Source organism: Ahaetulla prasina, chromosome 2, assembly GCF_028640845.1.
Source record: "Ahaetulla prasina isolate Xishuangbanna chromosome 2, ASM2864084v1, whole genome shotgun sequence".
NCBI lineage: Eukaryota > Metazoa > Chordata > Lepidosauria > Squamata > Colubridae > Ahaetulla > Ahaetulla prasina.
This window is the reverse complement of record NC_080540.1, coordinates 105392673-105409864: the sequence shown is the minus strand read 5'-3', so window position 1 is coordinate 105409864 and position 17192 is coordinate 105392673. Positions and strand designations below refer to the sequence as shown.

The following is a 17192-nucleotide window of genomic DNA, read 5'->3' as shown; positions in this document are numbered from 1 at the left end:
ATATGCCATTTGATCTTTTCCCTCAGTTAGCAAACTGTCAGCTCCTAACCTGTGCTGCAAAATTCATTGATATTCTGTTAAAGACCAGTCAGGTTACGCCAGAGGTGGGTTCTTTTTTTTTTTACTACCGGTTCTGTGGGCGTGGCTTATTTTGTGGGTGTGGCTTGATGGTCATGTGACACTGGGGTGGCTTGGTGGTCAGGTGATTGGGTGAGAGTGGCTTGGCCATCATGTGACTGGGTGGGCGTGGCCAATAACAATAAATAATAAAAATAATAAACAAAGTATACAAAACAATAAGAGGTACCAAAAACCAACTTTCACACTTTACACACACACAACACAACACAACTGACTCACACACAATGTAAAAGCAGCTGCATTTCACCCAAAAGGGCCCCTGCAAAAAGCAGGAACCTCACAAAGCCACAAAAAGCTCAAAAACCAAGTTTCACACTTTACACACACACACCACAATACAACACAACAGACTCACACACACACACACACAAAATGCCACATACAGCTTTGTGAGATTCTGTGTGTTTGTGTAGTTAGAGTGAAACACTACAGAAACACACCAAATCTCAGAAAGCTGCACTAATATTTTATTATTTTATTTATAATTTTTAGATCAGGGGTCTCCAACCTTAGTAACTTCAAGGTTTGTGGACTTCAACTCCCAGAGTTCCTCAGCCAGCAAAGGCTCTGAAGACATGGATTGCAGGAAGGCATAATCAGTTGCGGCTAATGTAACTGATTAGAGATGCCGAAGGAAAGTGAGCCCGAAAGGAGCTTACTTAATTAAGTAAGTGAGGAGGGGGGATTGGGTGGGCCAGAGAAAAAAAGTTTTTAACAGGCTCCTCTGAGGATCCCTGCTCAGCCACACGATCATCAGAGGGTTTTTTTCTTTTAAAAGCCTTTTTTTGGCTGAAGAAAAGAGGCTTTTAAAAGTAAAAAAAACCACAAACCTCTGATGATTGGAGAACTGGTTTGGGGGTGTGGCCAGCCAGCCATTACTACCGGTTCTCCGAATGCCAGCAGAGTTTTACTACCGGCTCTACAGAACCGGAGAGAACCTGGGGCAACCCACCACTGGGTTACGCACAATAACGTTCAAGCTGACTAAACGGAAATGTCAGGGAGAAGGACTATCCCAGTTTACATCTAAGCAGCCTTTGAAGCATGATGCTTCTTTGGATGGAAAACTAGTTCTCAAAAGAAAAAAAAAAGGAAAAAGTAATCATACTGGATACAATCCCAGTCAAAAGTTGATGCCCTTAGGATTAACATATTTTTTTAATCCTGTGCTAGCATTATCAAAACATCAAATATCGGCTCTTTTTAATTTTATGAAATTTGATTCTTAAGAATATACCATACATATTATTTCCTTTATTGGAAGCTTTTGAAATTTATTTCAAGCAGAAAAATTGACACTCTTAACTTGCATTGGGTGTCTGCTAATTGATAATATCACTTATTACATATAATGCTCTCAAATCTACAGCAATGTAATGCATCGGCAATGCAATTTATTTCTAAGTGAAAATGCTATTCACGCTTACTAGAAATAAGCATCATCATTCTCTGTGAATTGTCTCCTGGGACAATTTATGTCCCTGCCTTGCAAATTCTTAAGATACTCTGGTTTCTTTGTTAGTTGCTGCAACAGCTAATCTTCTAGAAGTGGCTAATAAATCAAAATGAGTTGCTGTTGAAAGATGCTTTCTGGCCACTCTGGAAAGCTGTTGAATAATGTGTCCAGACAGAGCAGGTTAATTGCCTATGATATCCTCTTCCATTATTATTTTTTGTTCCTTTTCAGACTTTGAAGAGGAGAAACCCATCAATTCTTATATCCTTGTTTATCAGAAATTACAGACAAGCTTAAATAGTTAGGAGAATCTATTGGGAAATTAGGTGACCATTTTTTTCCTATGGGTACTTTATTTTTTAAACATTTTTCCAGAGTGGTAGGAATATTAGCTAAGTTCAATCATCACTCAAAGCCACAAACCAAAGTTTACAAACCTCAACATATTAAGCCAAAAAAAATTAAAATATGGCTTAGCATTAAGAACACAGTCACAAACTTTATATAGGTGGTTGACATAATTTGACTCTGGGTAGTGATCCCCTAAAATAAAGTCTTCTGTGACTAACAGCCATCTCCAGATTTTCAATAGAGACAGAAGCTGGAATGAAGGCAGATCCTACCAATGTAATCTAGTGAACAAAATGTTGGGTTGGGATTGGATGGAGATAAATTCCGATCCCCATGGAGTGGAGTGGTTAGTTTTGGACCAGCCACATTTTCACAGCCTAGCCCAGTGAGGGTTAACTTTTTTTCTCGACGTGTGCCAAAAGCGGGCAGGCGTGCCCGCAATCAACAAGCAATACGCACCCCCATGCATGAATGCACAACCCCCCATGCTCCCCTTACCCGTGACCCCTCTCACGTTCCTCTCTGCCCCCCACGCATATGGCGCAAACCCCCCCCCCACTTCCCGTTTTTCACCTACCAGGCCTCCCTGAAGCCTCCTGGGCGCAAAAATGGGTCATGGGGGAGAGAACTGCACATACCCCCGTGCCCTGTTTTGGGCCTAGCAGGCCTCCCTGTAGCCTCCTGGGCCCAAAAATGGGCTGTGGGGGAGAAGACTGCCCCACTCATACCGCATTTTGGGCCTAGCAGGCCTCCCTGCAGCCTCCTGGGCCCAAAAACAGGCTTTGGGGGGACATGCCCCCCACACCGTTCCCCCCACCACTGCACATGAGTGCGACCGCCCCCCCTGCTCAGGCACGAAGCCTTATAGCATTTCAGACAAATTGTTGTCCAATCTCTTCTTAAGAACTCCAGTGTTGAAGCACCCACAACTTTTGTAGGCAAGTTTCTCCTTAGTTCTAGAATGCTTCTCTCCTTGATTAGTTTCCATCTGTTGTTTCAGGTGTTTTGGATAATAGGTTGACTCCCTCTTTGTGGCAACCCCTTAGATATTGGAACACTATCATGTCACTCCTAGCCCTTATTTTCATTACTTTAACTTTCATAGAGAAGAAGCAAGATATTAATGGAAGAAATAAATGTGTCACAAGCTCCGTATATCCTTTTCTCCAACTATATCAAACCTGTGTTTAAAATCTTTTCTAATCTAGAAAAATCTAATGCAAGTATTTTGTTATTAGTGATTTGCAATGTAAAGCTATTAGATCTAGGCTGCCAAATCCATTTGATAGCTAGATGGCAGCAAGGGGATACAGAAACCTTTATCAGCTATCATATCAGTTGATTTATTTATAAGACTTATAGGGCTGCCCACCTTATATAAAATAACCAAGGGGAGCCCCATGAACAGCATAGTGCAGTAATCTACCCAGGAGCTGAATCAGTGCAAAGCTCCCTTAGTGTTTACGGCCACCTGTTTCTTGAGAAGAAGCCACAAATCCAGGGGAGTGTTACCCCATTGAGAATCCACAATGACACCAGATCCAGGGGAGGGAGGATCAAAATCCCAAATCCACTCTGTTTGCTAAGGTAAGTCAGAGCTGGTTCCACCCTAGTCTGTTTCACATAGTCTTCAGATGCTGGGTAACTGCCTAACCAGCCAGGGAAATAAATATAAAACTAAGCATTATCTTCTTTACTAATAATACTGCACCCTGTGCCATTGAATAACTTTGCCTTGGTAAATCTACTATGGTATAATGAAATAGTATATTCACGAGAAGAGTACTCCACTTCTCACAATAGAATCCCTTATGCCACCAGACTTGAAATTCTGGGCTTGGACAATCTGGAACTGCACCGTCTGCGGTCCGATCTAAGGATAGTTCACAAAATTATCTGCTACAACGTCTTACCTGTCAATGACTTCTTCAGCTTCAACCACAATAATACACAGGCAAACAATCGATACAAACGCAAAGTAAACCACTCCAAACTCGATTGCAGAAAATATGACTTCAGCAACAGTCAACACCTGGAATGCTCTACCTGTTGCTCTATCCATTGTTACAGCCTCAAACCCTCATACTGTCTACCGTGGATCTCACCCCATTCCTAAGAGATCCATAAAGGGGCCGTGCATAAGCGCATCAGCGTGCCTACCATCCCTGTTCTACTCAGTGTTGAGTTGCTCCTGTTTTGCATCGGCGGCAGGAGGCTCTGCCCACGTGCCCGGAAGTCATCAAATACGCTCCTGCATGCAGAGAAGCTTCTGGACATGCACAGCAGTGGCACACGCGTGAGCGAACCGGTAGCAAAGGTAAGTAAAACCCACCACTGGTCCTATTGTCCCCATTTATCTGTACTTACTTCCTTTGTTTATGTTTATGCTTATACCTATACCAGCTATTTTTTACATGTTTGATAAATAAATAAATAACGAGGAGGAGGAGGCTGCTTGTGTTAATTTTTAGTGATCACGTAGACAGATTTTCTCCAAGATATTCTGTTCCCAACCTGGTCCTTCCAATAGAATATCCATTGCCTCTGTAAGTGGAGTTGATTGAACTTGTTGCTAATTATCCTCTTCTTCTTTTCCTTTCCACCTTTTCCAGAATTACAGACTTGTAAGAGAGCTGGGATTTTGCATAAAGTTTCCAAATCCAAATTTGAATCTGAACGTTTGTGCTTCCAGTGAAAATTCTGGATTAATTCGTTCTATGGTTCGTTTGTTTGTTTTCATGGGTACCTGTGCTATTTACAGGACTCTTTTCTGGCACCAATGTTCAAAATCATTTATACAATGGGAGGAAAAAGCTTGGTTTATTCCATTATGGTTTCCTTAGCAAGAGCTAAGTTTAATGATGGGGGAGGAGGTACTAAATGAATGGCTCAAGCTTGTGAAGAGGTGTCATTTATTGATTTGTATTTGTGTACTTAATGATTAGGATGTAATTTTGCTTCAACCAATCGCTTGCAAGTAAATATAGATACTTCACAAGCGGGCCTCAACAAATTAATGTACACACAATGTCACAATGCAGAAAGTTAAAGAAACTTTAGCGTTAGGAATACTTATCAAATGCTCTTCCCTCTGCCCACATCATTGTGTATCAGCATATATGTGGGTAAATACATACAAGTGGACTCATATATTAAATGTGCATGTGCATGCTATAATTCCTGGCTAAGGATTCCAGTATGCTTGTATTCAAGAACCTCTTACTGCGTGTTAAAAATGTGCCTGTTCATATACATTCAAATGGCATTTTTCCTAATCCCTCCCATATGTGAAAAAAGCCACAATGTTTATTGCTAAGCTTCTATGTGTATGTAGCACTGCGTGGCAACCAGCTCATCCTGAAGCAAGTTCCTGCCAACACCAAGAGAACCTTTTTCACCATTTCATGACAAACTGTTTTATCAGCAACAGGAAATGATGTTATTGCCTTCCGCACAATGGGGGAAACTCCTAGTTGTTTCCATGGGGACAGAGGCAACTCTGTAATTACAGTCATACACACATTGTTTCGTGGATAATTTGGGGAAATAATAAATAAACAATAATCATTAAAAGCAGTTGGATCACAATCAGAAAGATTTAACATAAAGAGCTTTACATAAATGCTAGATTATGCAATACATTTTAGTAATCAAGAGCGTCGTAATATAAGAAACAGAGCGAGCTCTTACAATTGCGTGTAAGCCTATATACTGTTTCTTTTTGAAAGGTTAGGAGCATTGAGAGCCAAGAGGAAAAAAACTGCTGAAAATAACCTTGGCGTCCTTATCTGTGATAAATCACCGAACACAAATAGCTGCAAAATCTTTTGAAAATAAACTGTTTTGCCTTATGCCTCCTGAACACAACTTGCAACCAGCTGGAGTGGGTTCAGTCAGGACTTTTACACTGTGTCCCAAGCTATCCTTCTGTGCCCATCATCCAGTACTGGTTTAGACCGAAAGTTTGGTTGACTGCCAAGTAAGAAGTGAATTGTTCTGCGAAATGATAAAACGATTTTTATTTCCACCCTTTGCTGAACGAAATCCCTTTGGAAATGCTATTAAATTTCTTTAATCAGACAAATTGTGGTGGATGCCAAGGTTGTATTTTTCCATTGACTGCATTCAGTTTAAAGGTAGAATCACTTTGCACTTTGTACCACAAATAGAAGACACTGTTACATAAGAAGCATGAGGGAGGGAGGGAGTGGAGTGATGAAAGGAGCAACACAAAGAACAGAACTCATTCCTGCTCTTTTTAAAACTTATTTGCTTAAACTCCACTTTGCGAAGTAATGTTTCAAAGCAGCTTGCATTAAGAAGATTTGATGCATATAGTAAAAAAACAGAAAGGTAAGAGCAACAATGAAGTCTTCTGGGAGGAAAATGTTTTCAAACAACAAAGCAAAGCGCAGGGCTTTCCAGAGATGAAATTCTCTACGGGTGGTTCCGCATCTAAGAAAGTCTTGACCTTAATGCCCAGCGGTCAGGACTTCGCTAAGGAAGGGCTACAGAACCCAATCTAGCTGAATTGTATGCATTCTGAACTGCGATCAAGGCATCTTCCAATACTCTGAATTCACAAACTGGCCTAAGCATTATTGTGGGGTTAGTGTTGGTTTAATGTATTGTGTAAACCTAGTCTTAAACCATACTTGTATAACATACTGTATATAGTATAGCTAAATCACCCATAACTTTTAACACATTTTAGGAATGTTAACACAGTAAATGAAAATAATTGTTATTATCTTCCTTCTTTATGGTTATGATTATAAAGATATCCTTAATCATATTTTTCTCAACTAAATTTTCTGATACATAACACTGAACTCTCAACTAACATATGGATTGGCTTCACACAACACAATTGACTAAAATGTTGGTTAGTGTAAGGGTCAGTGTATTAAACCTCTATCTTCTAAATAGAATAGCTGATGTTCTCTTTCAATGTAATTTATTTTCACAATCAGAGAGTGTCACTGAAAGACACTTAGATCAAGTTCATTCAATTTATGGCTGGAACTTGGAATTCTGAAATTCCTGAATCTATAATGTCAGAGGCTTTTGTTTATTTTTATTTATACTTCTTCTTGGCTTTGTATGTATGTTGAGTACATTCACAGATGAGGAAATAACACCTAATGTTAACTTTTTCACTCTGTATGGTTCAAGATATTTACAGACAAAGCTTTCTAAAAGAAAAAAAAATCAGATGAATACAGGAATATGGTGGGGATTGTGATACCTCTCCCCCGTCCAATGTAAAAGTATAATTTTGACCAATGCTCATATTTCTACTTAGATATCATGATTTTATAATAAATCTAGTGACTCTGAAATCTTGTCATCTAGTCCAGCGATGGAGGGCCTTTACAGACCATATCTGAACTCTTCGGTCACCCTGCCTTGTTCAAATAAAGTTTCAAAGGGTTCTATTAGCATTTTCCGTTTGTAACCCTCCAATATTTTCTTGTCTTTTTCATATTCTTTTTTTTAACTGAATACATCTATGAAAGAAAAAAAGGCAGATAGTTGTGAAATTCCTACTGATTAGCTGCCAGTACTGGATTTACACATCATGCTAAATTGGGGTTTTAATAATTATCTGCTGAGTTAGTCAGAATTGGTAGGCTCACAACATACAAAACCAAAAATAAATTGATCATCTTATAGCTTTGCACATTGCACAACACTGTTTGCTTGGATTTCTAAATCCAAGAAACTGTGGAGTTATGTTTATGTAATTTCTGTAAAAATAATATTACGTAAAAGAACCTGCACTCTGGAATTAATCAGGTTTTCCGTATGTCCAGTGTGCACTGAAGTGAAGCTTCAATTTGTGATTGGGTTCATATAACTTGGTAAATCACAAGCATATCACAAAATGTTATATGATTAGTCTTCTGTAAACTCATTCAGTATGGTTTTAAATCATGATTTGTGATTTAGCATTTTATGAGAAGCTAGACCTCTGAAGTTTGGAAATAAACCATTGTTAAATAAATCACAGTTTAACATGCCATGTGAATAAAGTGTTGCAGAGAAGAAATATTAACACTGGCCCACAAAAAATTGATATGAGATCAATCATGCAATGTTAAAATCTCTTTCCAGATCATCTATAAAATGAGAACAATGATATCCAACTTATTTCTAATGACTGAGATTAAGAAGAAATTGATCAACCAGATAATCTTCCACTCAGATGCATCCCTGAGACATTCTTCTCTCCCTGAGGTATATCCACAGAAGACAAGAGAAGTCACAGAAGGCATCATTCAGTCACCAAAGGGGCTACAATAGTCGCACATTTTAAGGTGAATGTCAATGTCAGCTGGAAATGACTCTAAATTCTTAGAGAGAGAAAAAAATCTGAAACAATTTTCCTCAAAATAAAAGTTGTTTCAAGCATAGTTTATGATAGGGGTCTCCAACCTTGGTCCCTTTAAGACTTGTGGACAACCAGCTTTGCTGGCTGAGGGACTCTGGGAGTTGAAGTCCACAAGTCTTAAAGGGACCAAGGTTGGAGACCCCTGGTTTATGAAAAGTACATTTTATGAATCTATTTCATCTATTTCCATGGCCCAATACTCAGACAGGCCTTTACCCCCCTTTTCTTCTTTTTCAGAGAATTGCAACTTCTGTAGAAGAGGGGACGAAAGGAAGTTATTATAAAATGGCCCAGTCTTTAAAAGGATTCAACATGGAAATTGTGTGCTGAATTTTGGAGCATTCCTAATGATTTGTCTCTGGTAGTAAGCAAAAGTTTATTAGAAATGATAACCATTAAACCAGGGATATACACATACTGCTGAACTCTTACTTCCCCCATCCTTATTTAAAATATCTGAAAGATGATAGGAGCTGTAGTCGAAGGGATGGAATGTTTTTCATCTAATAGTCATAGATATTTTCATATGATTAATGTTGGTCATACTAATAATGTAGGTCATCTCAATCGTGGCACTGGATCCTTTTCCTCCTTCTTATCTGGATGATCCACACAGTCAGATCTGACAACACTAATCATCCACTGGCTTAGAAAAACTAATTATGTGTGTGTGTGTTTTTTTTTTCCTTTGCTGAATATAAGATCCCATTTCTCATCTTTTCTGAACAGGAATGCAGGACAGTGTTTTTTTAGGGCCAACAGAGATTTCCAGGGTTCGGTCATGATTGTGAGAAGGGCTACTTGACAAGAGTCCATCAGCTAGTAAACTAGAAATGTCTGCTTTCTGATCTTGCCATTACTAAGAAAGAAAGAGGGAAAACATTTAAAGGATTTTCTTTTTAATAGAAATGTCATAATTTATTTGGTTGGTATAAAAGGCATAATTATTACAAAACCTGTCTTCTTTTATAAGAAGAAAATATATTATTTCACATCATAAATAAATTCAGCAAGCATACATCCACTAGCAACCAAAAAACCCTCACAACACTTCTTTGTGCTTTCCATGTCAGTGCTTTGGAAACAGTTTTAAGATGTTTTTGTAGGATTACAGTACCAAAAAAAAACCCACCTGAGGTATTTTGTTTCTTTCTTTTTTAAAAAAAAAAAAGACAAGAAAATGAAAATTCAGACTTGAAGACGAAACACTCATTGCAATTACACCATAAAAATAAATAAATACAATGACCTTTTTGTACAAGGGGACAGCATATCCACAGAATGCGTATTGTGTTGGATTTGCTACCGGAACAGCAAGGGGAAAAAGACAGTAATGGGAATTTTTCAGGAGTAGAAAGCAAAGTCCTTTGTGCTTTGTCTCCTTTGTGGGTACCCAAAAAATGCCTCTCTGTCAAGATCATCTATCAGAAAGAACCTCGCTTTCTGGAGTCAGAAATGTTGATCTGCTGGTGATTCTGTATTGCTTTGTAGATGTAACAAGAGGAGACCCATATAAACTAATAGATCTCCTCCTAAAGTTATTGCACTTTTCAGGTAACGACAAGATGTCAAGTCTTTGTACGGTTGGTACCTGCCTTTCAACAGCTTGGAGATGTGGTGATGGGGCTCTGAAGATAGTTTAGTGCATTGGAAGAAGAATGAACAGGGATGGAAACGGGAAAATTGAAGACAGTTGTAGTGGATGTTCCTCTGTCCAGTGCAGACATAGCTGGGCTTCCAGCTTCTGCTGAGCAATTTGGAGCAAGGACCTGGGATTCAAACTGCAACAGCTGACCCATGAAGCTAAAGTTAGGGGAGATGATGCTTCTTCTCTGTTTCACAAACTCAAAGGCTTCATCGAGTTTGACTCGGTTGGTCCTCATAAGATAAGCAAGACAAATGGTTGCAGAGCGAGAGATTCCGGCTTGGCAGTGGACAAACACTCGTCCGCCATCATTTTTGATGGAGTCTGAAACAATGAAGAAAACATAAAACTTAGTAAATCTTTTTCCAAGATGCTTTGGCCTGAAGGGAGAATCTTTCCTAGCATCTTAATATTCATCTGAGAAGGGAGATTGAGGCATAAAGGAAGAGAGCAATGATAGGTTGGACGATGCACTGTCTGTACATGCAGGTAATTTATTCTAATTGGCCACTTAATTTTTGCTGAAAAGGCTACCTTGAAAATGCTGTCAGCGTGAGAAGGGATCAGATTACCAGCTACTCTTTACAACACCCTCATCACTGAATTCAGTGACGTCAGGCATAAAGCTCTAGATGTTCTTTGCATGTACAGAACTATTGTCCAAAGAAACTCAAAGCATCAGCACAACCACAGATACAAATTCCTTGTGTGTCCAATCACACTTGGCCAATAAAATTCTATTCTATTCTATTCTATTATTAATCCTCCCTAGTTATCTATCAAAGAAGGCTCCTAAAAAACTGGTACACGGGATCTTATAAAATTGGAATCCAAAGCTGCAGAAAGAAAAAGCATTTACCTATGAAGTCAATAGCTTCATTAAACCAGCAACTGATGTCAGCTTTGTGGCTGTCCTCCACAGGGATGCTTTTGTACTGATAGTGTCCTTCAAAATGGTTAGGGCAGTTTGCAGAGACATTGATCAAGGCGGTGATCCCCAAAGTATCCAGCATGTCTTTTCTGGAAGCATGATAGGCGCTGCCTAAATACAGGAAAGGCAAGATTTCCACTGGACCACCCTGAAACAGAGAAGAACAAGATCTGTTAAGCTCCAGTTAAAAAATCGCCACTATTCCAGACTGATTGTTCTCACAACTACCAGGCCCTTCTCAAATACAAAATTGAAACAGCTTTTACATGGGCCAATGTAACTAAATCCACCTCACACACACACACACATACTCCTCACACTCACACACCCCTCTATGGCCACCCAGCCTCCTTTTAAGGATGTCAACTGACCTGATCATAGAGAGGGGTTCCACAGGAGCTGCAGTTGGAATCGGCACTGCCAGGGGCAATGGTGGTGCTGAGCGGCAAAGTGAGGCCTTTGGGGGCAGAGGGTTTGGTGCACAGTTCAGGGAAGGTGGAAGAGAAGGCCTCGTATCCTCCTGGAAGAAAAAAGAGAGAGAGAAAAAAGCGGGCTGTTAATATATTTGGAGAAACACAGCGGGTTCCTGGCTTCAGAATACGGTGAGGGGGGTGGCAGAGACCATGTAGGGCAGGGGTGTCCAAACTTGGTCCCTTTAAGACTTTTGGACTTCAACTCCCAGAGTCCCTCAGCCAGCAAAGCTGGCTGAGGAATTCTGGGAGTTGAAGTCCAAAAGTCTTAAAGGGACCAAGTTTGGACACCCCTGATGTAGGGTAATCCCTCTCGAGTCGGACGTCCCAAGAAGGAGCCGCTATTAAGTCCCAGCTCATCAGCCCTTTATTTCTGAAAACTATGGTTTTCCTTTTAACTTCAAACTCCATTCGCGTTCGTTCCCTCTCTGTAAAGTTAAACCCGAGGGCTGGGGTCCGGGGAGGGGGGGGGGGAACCCAGAGAAGACCGATCTGACTCCGGAGCGAAAACTCACCCTTGAGGAAGCAGATGCGGGTGTCCCGGGCTTCCCTGCGAAGGGTGTTGAGAGCCAGCTGAAGGGTGCTGTCCCGCTTGGGCGCTTCGAGATCGACGCTGCGCTCATCCAGCAGCACAACGGCGTGGTAGAGGCGCTTGTGCAGGCGGGCGCGGGCTTCCTCGTTGGGCAGGATATGCTCCAAGCCCACGGCGCCCTTGGCCCTCCGCCGCACGATGGTGCTGAGGCGGACGTTGCAAGAGCCTCGGAGGTGCGAGGAGTTGAAGGCGAAAAAGGATCGGCAATCCAGCACCAGGCATTGCAAATCGCGGTCTTGGAGGAGGTCGCGCAGCGTCTCGCAATCCAGGGCGCACACTTGCATGTTGACCATCGCTCGTATCTCAGGGCGGGCCACGCGGGGAAGGGCAAAAAGAGCCCCCTTGTCCTTTCTTCTCCCCTCTCGGCGCCTTTTTTCTTTCTTTCTTTCTTTTTTAACACTCTTCCTCTCGGCTGGGTTTTCTTAGCAAGCAGCCTCGGGTGATTTATTCCCCGTCCGGGTAATTTCTGTAATTTTTTTTTCCCTTCCAAGGAACTGGATCCGAACCGGGAGGTGAAGCTTTTGTTTTGTTTTGTTTTTTTCTTCGCTGGTCTGATTGACTGGTAAGCTAGTTGGCGCCTTTTGCGGCTCAAGAGCGTTGCTGTTCTGAGTGTTGCTGGCTGTTTGCTAGCTGAGCCCGAACCGGCGTGGCTTTTATAGGACGGGTGAGGCGCTTCTCTCTTTCTTTCTTTCCTTTTTTTTTTTTTTTAAATGAATGGAGCTCGGTCACGTGACCCGCCTTTCGCAGAAGACGTCACCGCAGACACTCCCAGCTCCGAAGCACCCACGTCATCGCGGCGGCTGGAGAGCCAAGTCACTTTGCCAAGTGCCGAGCCACAAAAAGCTCTCCTCCCTCCCTCCCTCCCTCCCCCGGGAAGGAAACCGACTGATGCAAGCGAGCCCGAGACCTCGCCCCTCCGCCGCCTGACCTTTCCGCGAGGGTTTTTTTCTTTTTTGTGAAGAGGGCGCAGCGTGTAGCGAAGGGTCAGCCGGCAATGGGAAACGAGCTCGCTACCTATATACCTATACGTACCTTGATGAACGTATCTTTTCTTTTATGTACACTGAGAGCATATGCACCAAGACAAATTCCTTGTGTGTCCAATCACACTTGGCCAATAAAATTCTATTCTATTCTATTCTATTCTATATGTTATCGCAGTGATTCCCAAAGTGTGAGCCGCGGCTCCCCAGGGAGCAGCTATCGTCATGAATATCTGCGCCCGCTGGGTCTGGCGCTGATGCGCCATTTCTGGGGCGTCTGGTGCGCATGCGCAGTTGCAGGTCGGATTTCCGGGGGAGCCGCGGGCGAAAAAGATTGGGAACCTCTGTGTTATCGTATTTTATTGCAAGCCTCCTGGAGTCATGTAAAGGAGATGGGCGGCGATAGACAGCCAATAAATAAATAAATAGGTCCTGCTAAAAGATCGACTCCCTTTCTCCGCATTCTTTATCTTCCACCCCTTTTCCTTCCTCTAATTTATTTTATTTTATAGTTATTATATCATCAGGTAACATGCCTGCCTACAGGAGCATTAGATCCTTAAGACCAAGCCGTAACATTGGTTACCTAGTGACAGTATTAATACAGACTCTTTATTCTACAGAATTTTAGGTTGTCAAGAAAGAAAAGGTGGAAAATAACAGGAAAGTTCAGCTAGTCCTTGACTTAGAATGGAATAGAATAGAATTTTTTATTGACCAAGTGTGATTGGACATACAAGGAATTTGCCTTGGTGCATACGCTCTCAGTGTATATAAAAGAAAAGATACCTTCAAGGTACAACACTTACCACACTTATTGATAGTCATAGGGGACAAATAAGCAATCAGGAAACAATATCAATAAAAATCGTAAGGATAAAAGCAACATACAGTCATAAGTGATCATAATAGAGTCCAAAAGTTCTGTTGCAAAGTAAGACAGTTGTAAAATGAGTTTTGTCCCAATTTATGATCTTTCTTGCCACAATTGAATGAATCATTTCAGTTGTTAAGTGAATCGTTAGGTCATTGAGCGAATCTGACTTCCCCCGTGGACTTTGTTTGGTGGAAGCCAGCTGGGAAGCTTACAAATGATGATCACATGACCTCAGGGCACTGCAAATATCATAAATACATGTCAGTTGCCAAGTGCTCAAATTTTGATCACGTGCACATGAGAATGCTGCAATGGTCAAAAGTCTGAAAAGTCATAAATCACTTTTTTCAGTGCTGTTGTGATTTTGAAGAGTCATTAAATGATTGATTATAAGTCTAGGGCCACCTGTAGTTACCTTCATAAAACTGGAATTTTAACATTAATTATGGGCAGTCTTCATTATGCCTTTTGGGTGGTCAGTCTCTAAACAATATAAAGCTGCTGCACAATGTGGAGTTTTGTTCTAAAGGTGTACTAGAGTTCAAAGCTGATTGTTTTCTAAATGCATCACAGGACATTCTGGTTTGGACCTGCGTATAAAAGTCACAGTTAAGTAACATCAGAAGTTTGACTTGGTGCCAGGTTTTTGTTGTTTTTAATGTGTTTAGTTTAATAAATTCAAAATGGTTTTGTCTGTTGTTTTAACTTTTGATCAGAAGCTGCCCAGAGTTGGTTATAGGAGGAACTATATCAATACATACATAAATAAGTGGATAGTAACTGAATTGCCAAGGGAGAAATTATTTTTCAGTTGAGAAATTATTAATAAATATATTCATCTGGGAGCTGAAATATACCATATTAAAGCATTACCGTATATACTCGAGTATAAGCCGATCCGAATATAAGCCGAGGCACCTAATTTTACCACAAAAACTGGGAAAAACTATTGACTCGAGTATAAGCCGAGGGTGGGAAATGAGGCAGCTACTGGTCAATGTAAAAAATAAAGATAGAGCCAAGTAAAATAACATGAATATTTATTTGAACGAAAAACAATAAAAGTGCAAAAGGGGGAAGGAGGATTCCCAGGTTTTGAAAAATTAGAACTCATACCTTTGGTATGACCTGAGCATAGCTCATAAAATTATCTGCTACAATGTACTTCCTATCAATGACTACTTCAGCTTCAACCACAACAATACACGAGAACACAATAGATTCAAACTTAAAGTGAACCTCTCCAATCTAGATTGCAGAAAATGTGACTTCAGTAACAGAGTTGTTAATGCCTGGAATGTGCTACCTGACTCTGGTCTCTTCCCAAAATCCCCAAAGCCTTAACCAAAGACTATCTAGTATTGACCTCACCCCATTCCTAAGAGGTCTGTAAGGCGTGCATAAGAGCACCAGCGTGCCTACCGTCCCTGTCCTAATGTTCCCTTTAGTTGTATTCCTTTTATGTATTCAATTCATGCTTATATTTATATAATTATTAATATGTATTTGACAAAATAAAATGAATGAATGAATGAATAGAATAGAATAGAATAGAATTTTTATTGGCTAAGTGTGATTGGACACACAAGGAATGAATGAATGAATGAATGAGTGAGTGAGTTACTTCAACAACATTGTCTCACAGAAATTGACAATACAACTGCAAGCATGAAAATGAGTCCTCCTTTAGCTTCCAAGGGACCATGGTGCCTCTGAAGGTCAGTGCTCTAAGCACTAAGAACCCAGCACAAATCTAAGCCTGTATGCACACCAATAGTGAAAATACCCTGCACAGTGTCTCTTGGCAGAAGGTTAATTTTCATAGGCGTTGGGGTGGCTCTTTTTTTTTTTTGGCAGGGCAATAAGGATCTCTAATATCATTAAACCCAAGTGTGAGGAAAAGACAGCAGCTAAAATGTTAAGGCCAGTTGTGTGACCTTCTCCAATACAGTTGGCCTGGCTGTTTGCCAAAACTTAAAACACCCTCCATCCCCCTCCTGCTAAAGCTTCTTTCTTAAAACAATTGTGGTCTTTGCCTTTCATGTCGCTCAACCTTTCACCTGCCAGGTTCCTAGCCCTTCACCCTTGACCCACTGCTGTGTTTGCTTAGCATTGTGCCAATCGACTTTAGAAGTCTGTGTGTGTGTGTGTGTGTGTGAGAGAGAGAGAGGGAGGAGGGAGGAGGGAGTGCAAAGGGGAAGGAGGATTCCCAGCTCTAAACAAAGGAAATCCCGGAATGCCAGCGCGAAGGCGGTGCTCGTTCCTCCTCCCTTGCTCAAAAGCCCCAATAACCTTCACCAGCAAGGCAGACCCCACGGGAAGGAAGGGGCAGGCTGACTCACGAGCATCTGGCTGAAGAGCAGCTGCTCCAGGTCGCCCAGCACGGTGAAGCACGGAGGGAGAAGAAAGAATGAAAGAAGGGGAGGAACGGCCCCTCCTTTCTCTCTCTCTCTTCCAGCGCCACGGAACAGAAGGGGACTAGGGCGCGCACACACACGCCCAGCTTCTGAAGCACGGAGGGAGAAGAAAGAATGAAAGAAGGGGAGGAACGGCCCCTCCTTTCTCTCTCTCTCTCTCTCTTCCAACGGGAAAACCCTCTTTCGCTTGCGGGGGAGAGGAGGGAGGGAGGGAGGGAGGTTGGCTTGCTTATTCAACCCTTCCCGGCTAGCCATCCAGCCCTTCCCAGGAGAAGGCGAGGAGTTTTGGGCGAGCGACCTTTTTGCTAGAAAGCGGCAGCTGCTGCCCCAACACCACCAGTTGGGGCGGGAGCCGGGTGAGCTGCAGTAACTCCCGCCAGGCTATGCATTGGCGCGGGGAAGCCCTGGCGGTGCAGTCCTTCTCGGCTGAGGGAGGGAGGGTTTTCCCCCCCTCTTCTCTCTCCCGTTGCGCCTGAACATCTGCCTAGCAACAATGACGACACGGGGAGAACCTTTTTTTCTACTGGTTGAGCTTGGCCAATCGCCGGCTTGCTCTGAGTTGCTGCATTGTTTGTTCACCCGGGGCGTCTCCAATTTACCAGAAAGCGGAGCGAGTTTGAGGGTCGCTGGCGGGATGGCGCTGCGCTCTGCGCCGCGAGCCACCCAAAGGCCAGAAGAAAGGTCATTCCATCGAGTAATGGGCGAAGGCTCCTTCCTCTCCGCCTTACCCATGCTGTGCGAGCCCGGCTGGGCTGCAACCCCGCCGCCGCCGCTCCTTCCTCAGCCTCCCGGGGCTCGCGCTCTAGCAGCCGCCAAGCTCAGGCGGACTCGGCAGCTCCCCATCAGCACTCGCGCGCGATTCGGGCAGGAGGAGTCGGGCTCGCTCCGTGGCGGTGGTGGCGGCGGCGGCAGCGCGCCACCGCCACAGAGCGAGC

General features: G+C 42.4%; 1 protein-coding gene and 1 long non-coding RNA gene across 2 annotated transcripts; one reads left to right on the top strand and one right to left on the bottom strand.

Moving 5' to 3' along the window:
* Positions 1 to 6172: 6172 nt before the first annotated feature.
* On the top strand, positions 6173 to 8908 carry LOC131189814 (uncharacterized). The gene is made up of 3 exons (XR_009153133.1): positions 6173 to 6301; positions 8066 to 8268; positions 8580 to 8908. It is a non-coding gene; the product is annotated as an uncharacterized LOC131189814 (long non-coding RNA).
* A 318-nt stretch (positions 8909 to 9226) lies between these two features.
* DUSP1 (dual specificity phosphatase 1) lies at positions 9227 to 12625 on the bottom strand. Its single transcript, XM_058166275.1, has 4 exons — positions 11904 to 12625; positions 11290 to 11438; positions 10847 to 11066; positions 9227 to 10311 (listed from the first exon to the last, which is right to left on the bottom strand). Exons 1-4 carry the CDS (start codon positions 12271 to 12273, stop codon positions 9941 to 9943), a joined length of 1110 nt encoding a protein of 369 aa, XP_058022258.1. The 5' UTR covers positions 12274 to 12625; the 3' UTR covers positions 9227 to 9940.
* Positions 12626 to 17192: the final 4567 nt, after the last annotated feature.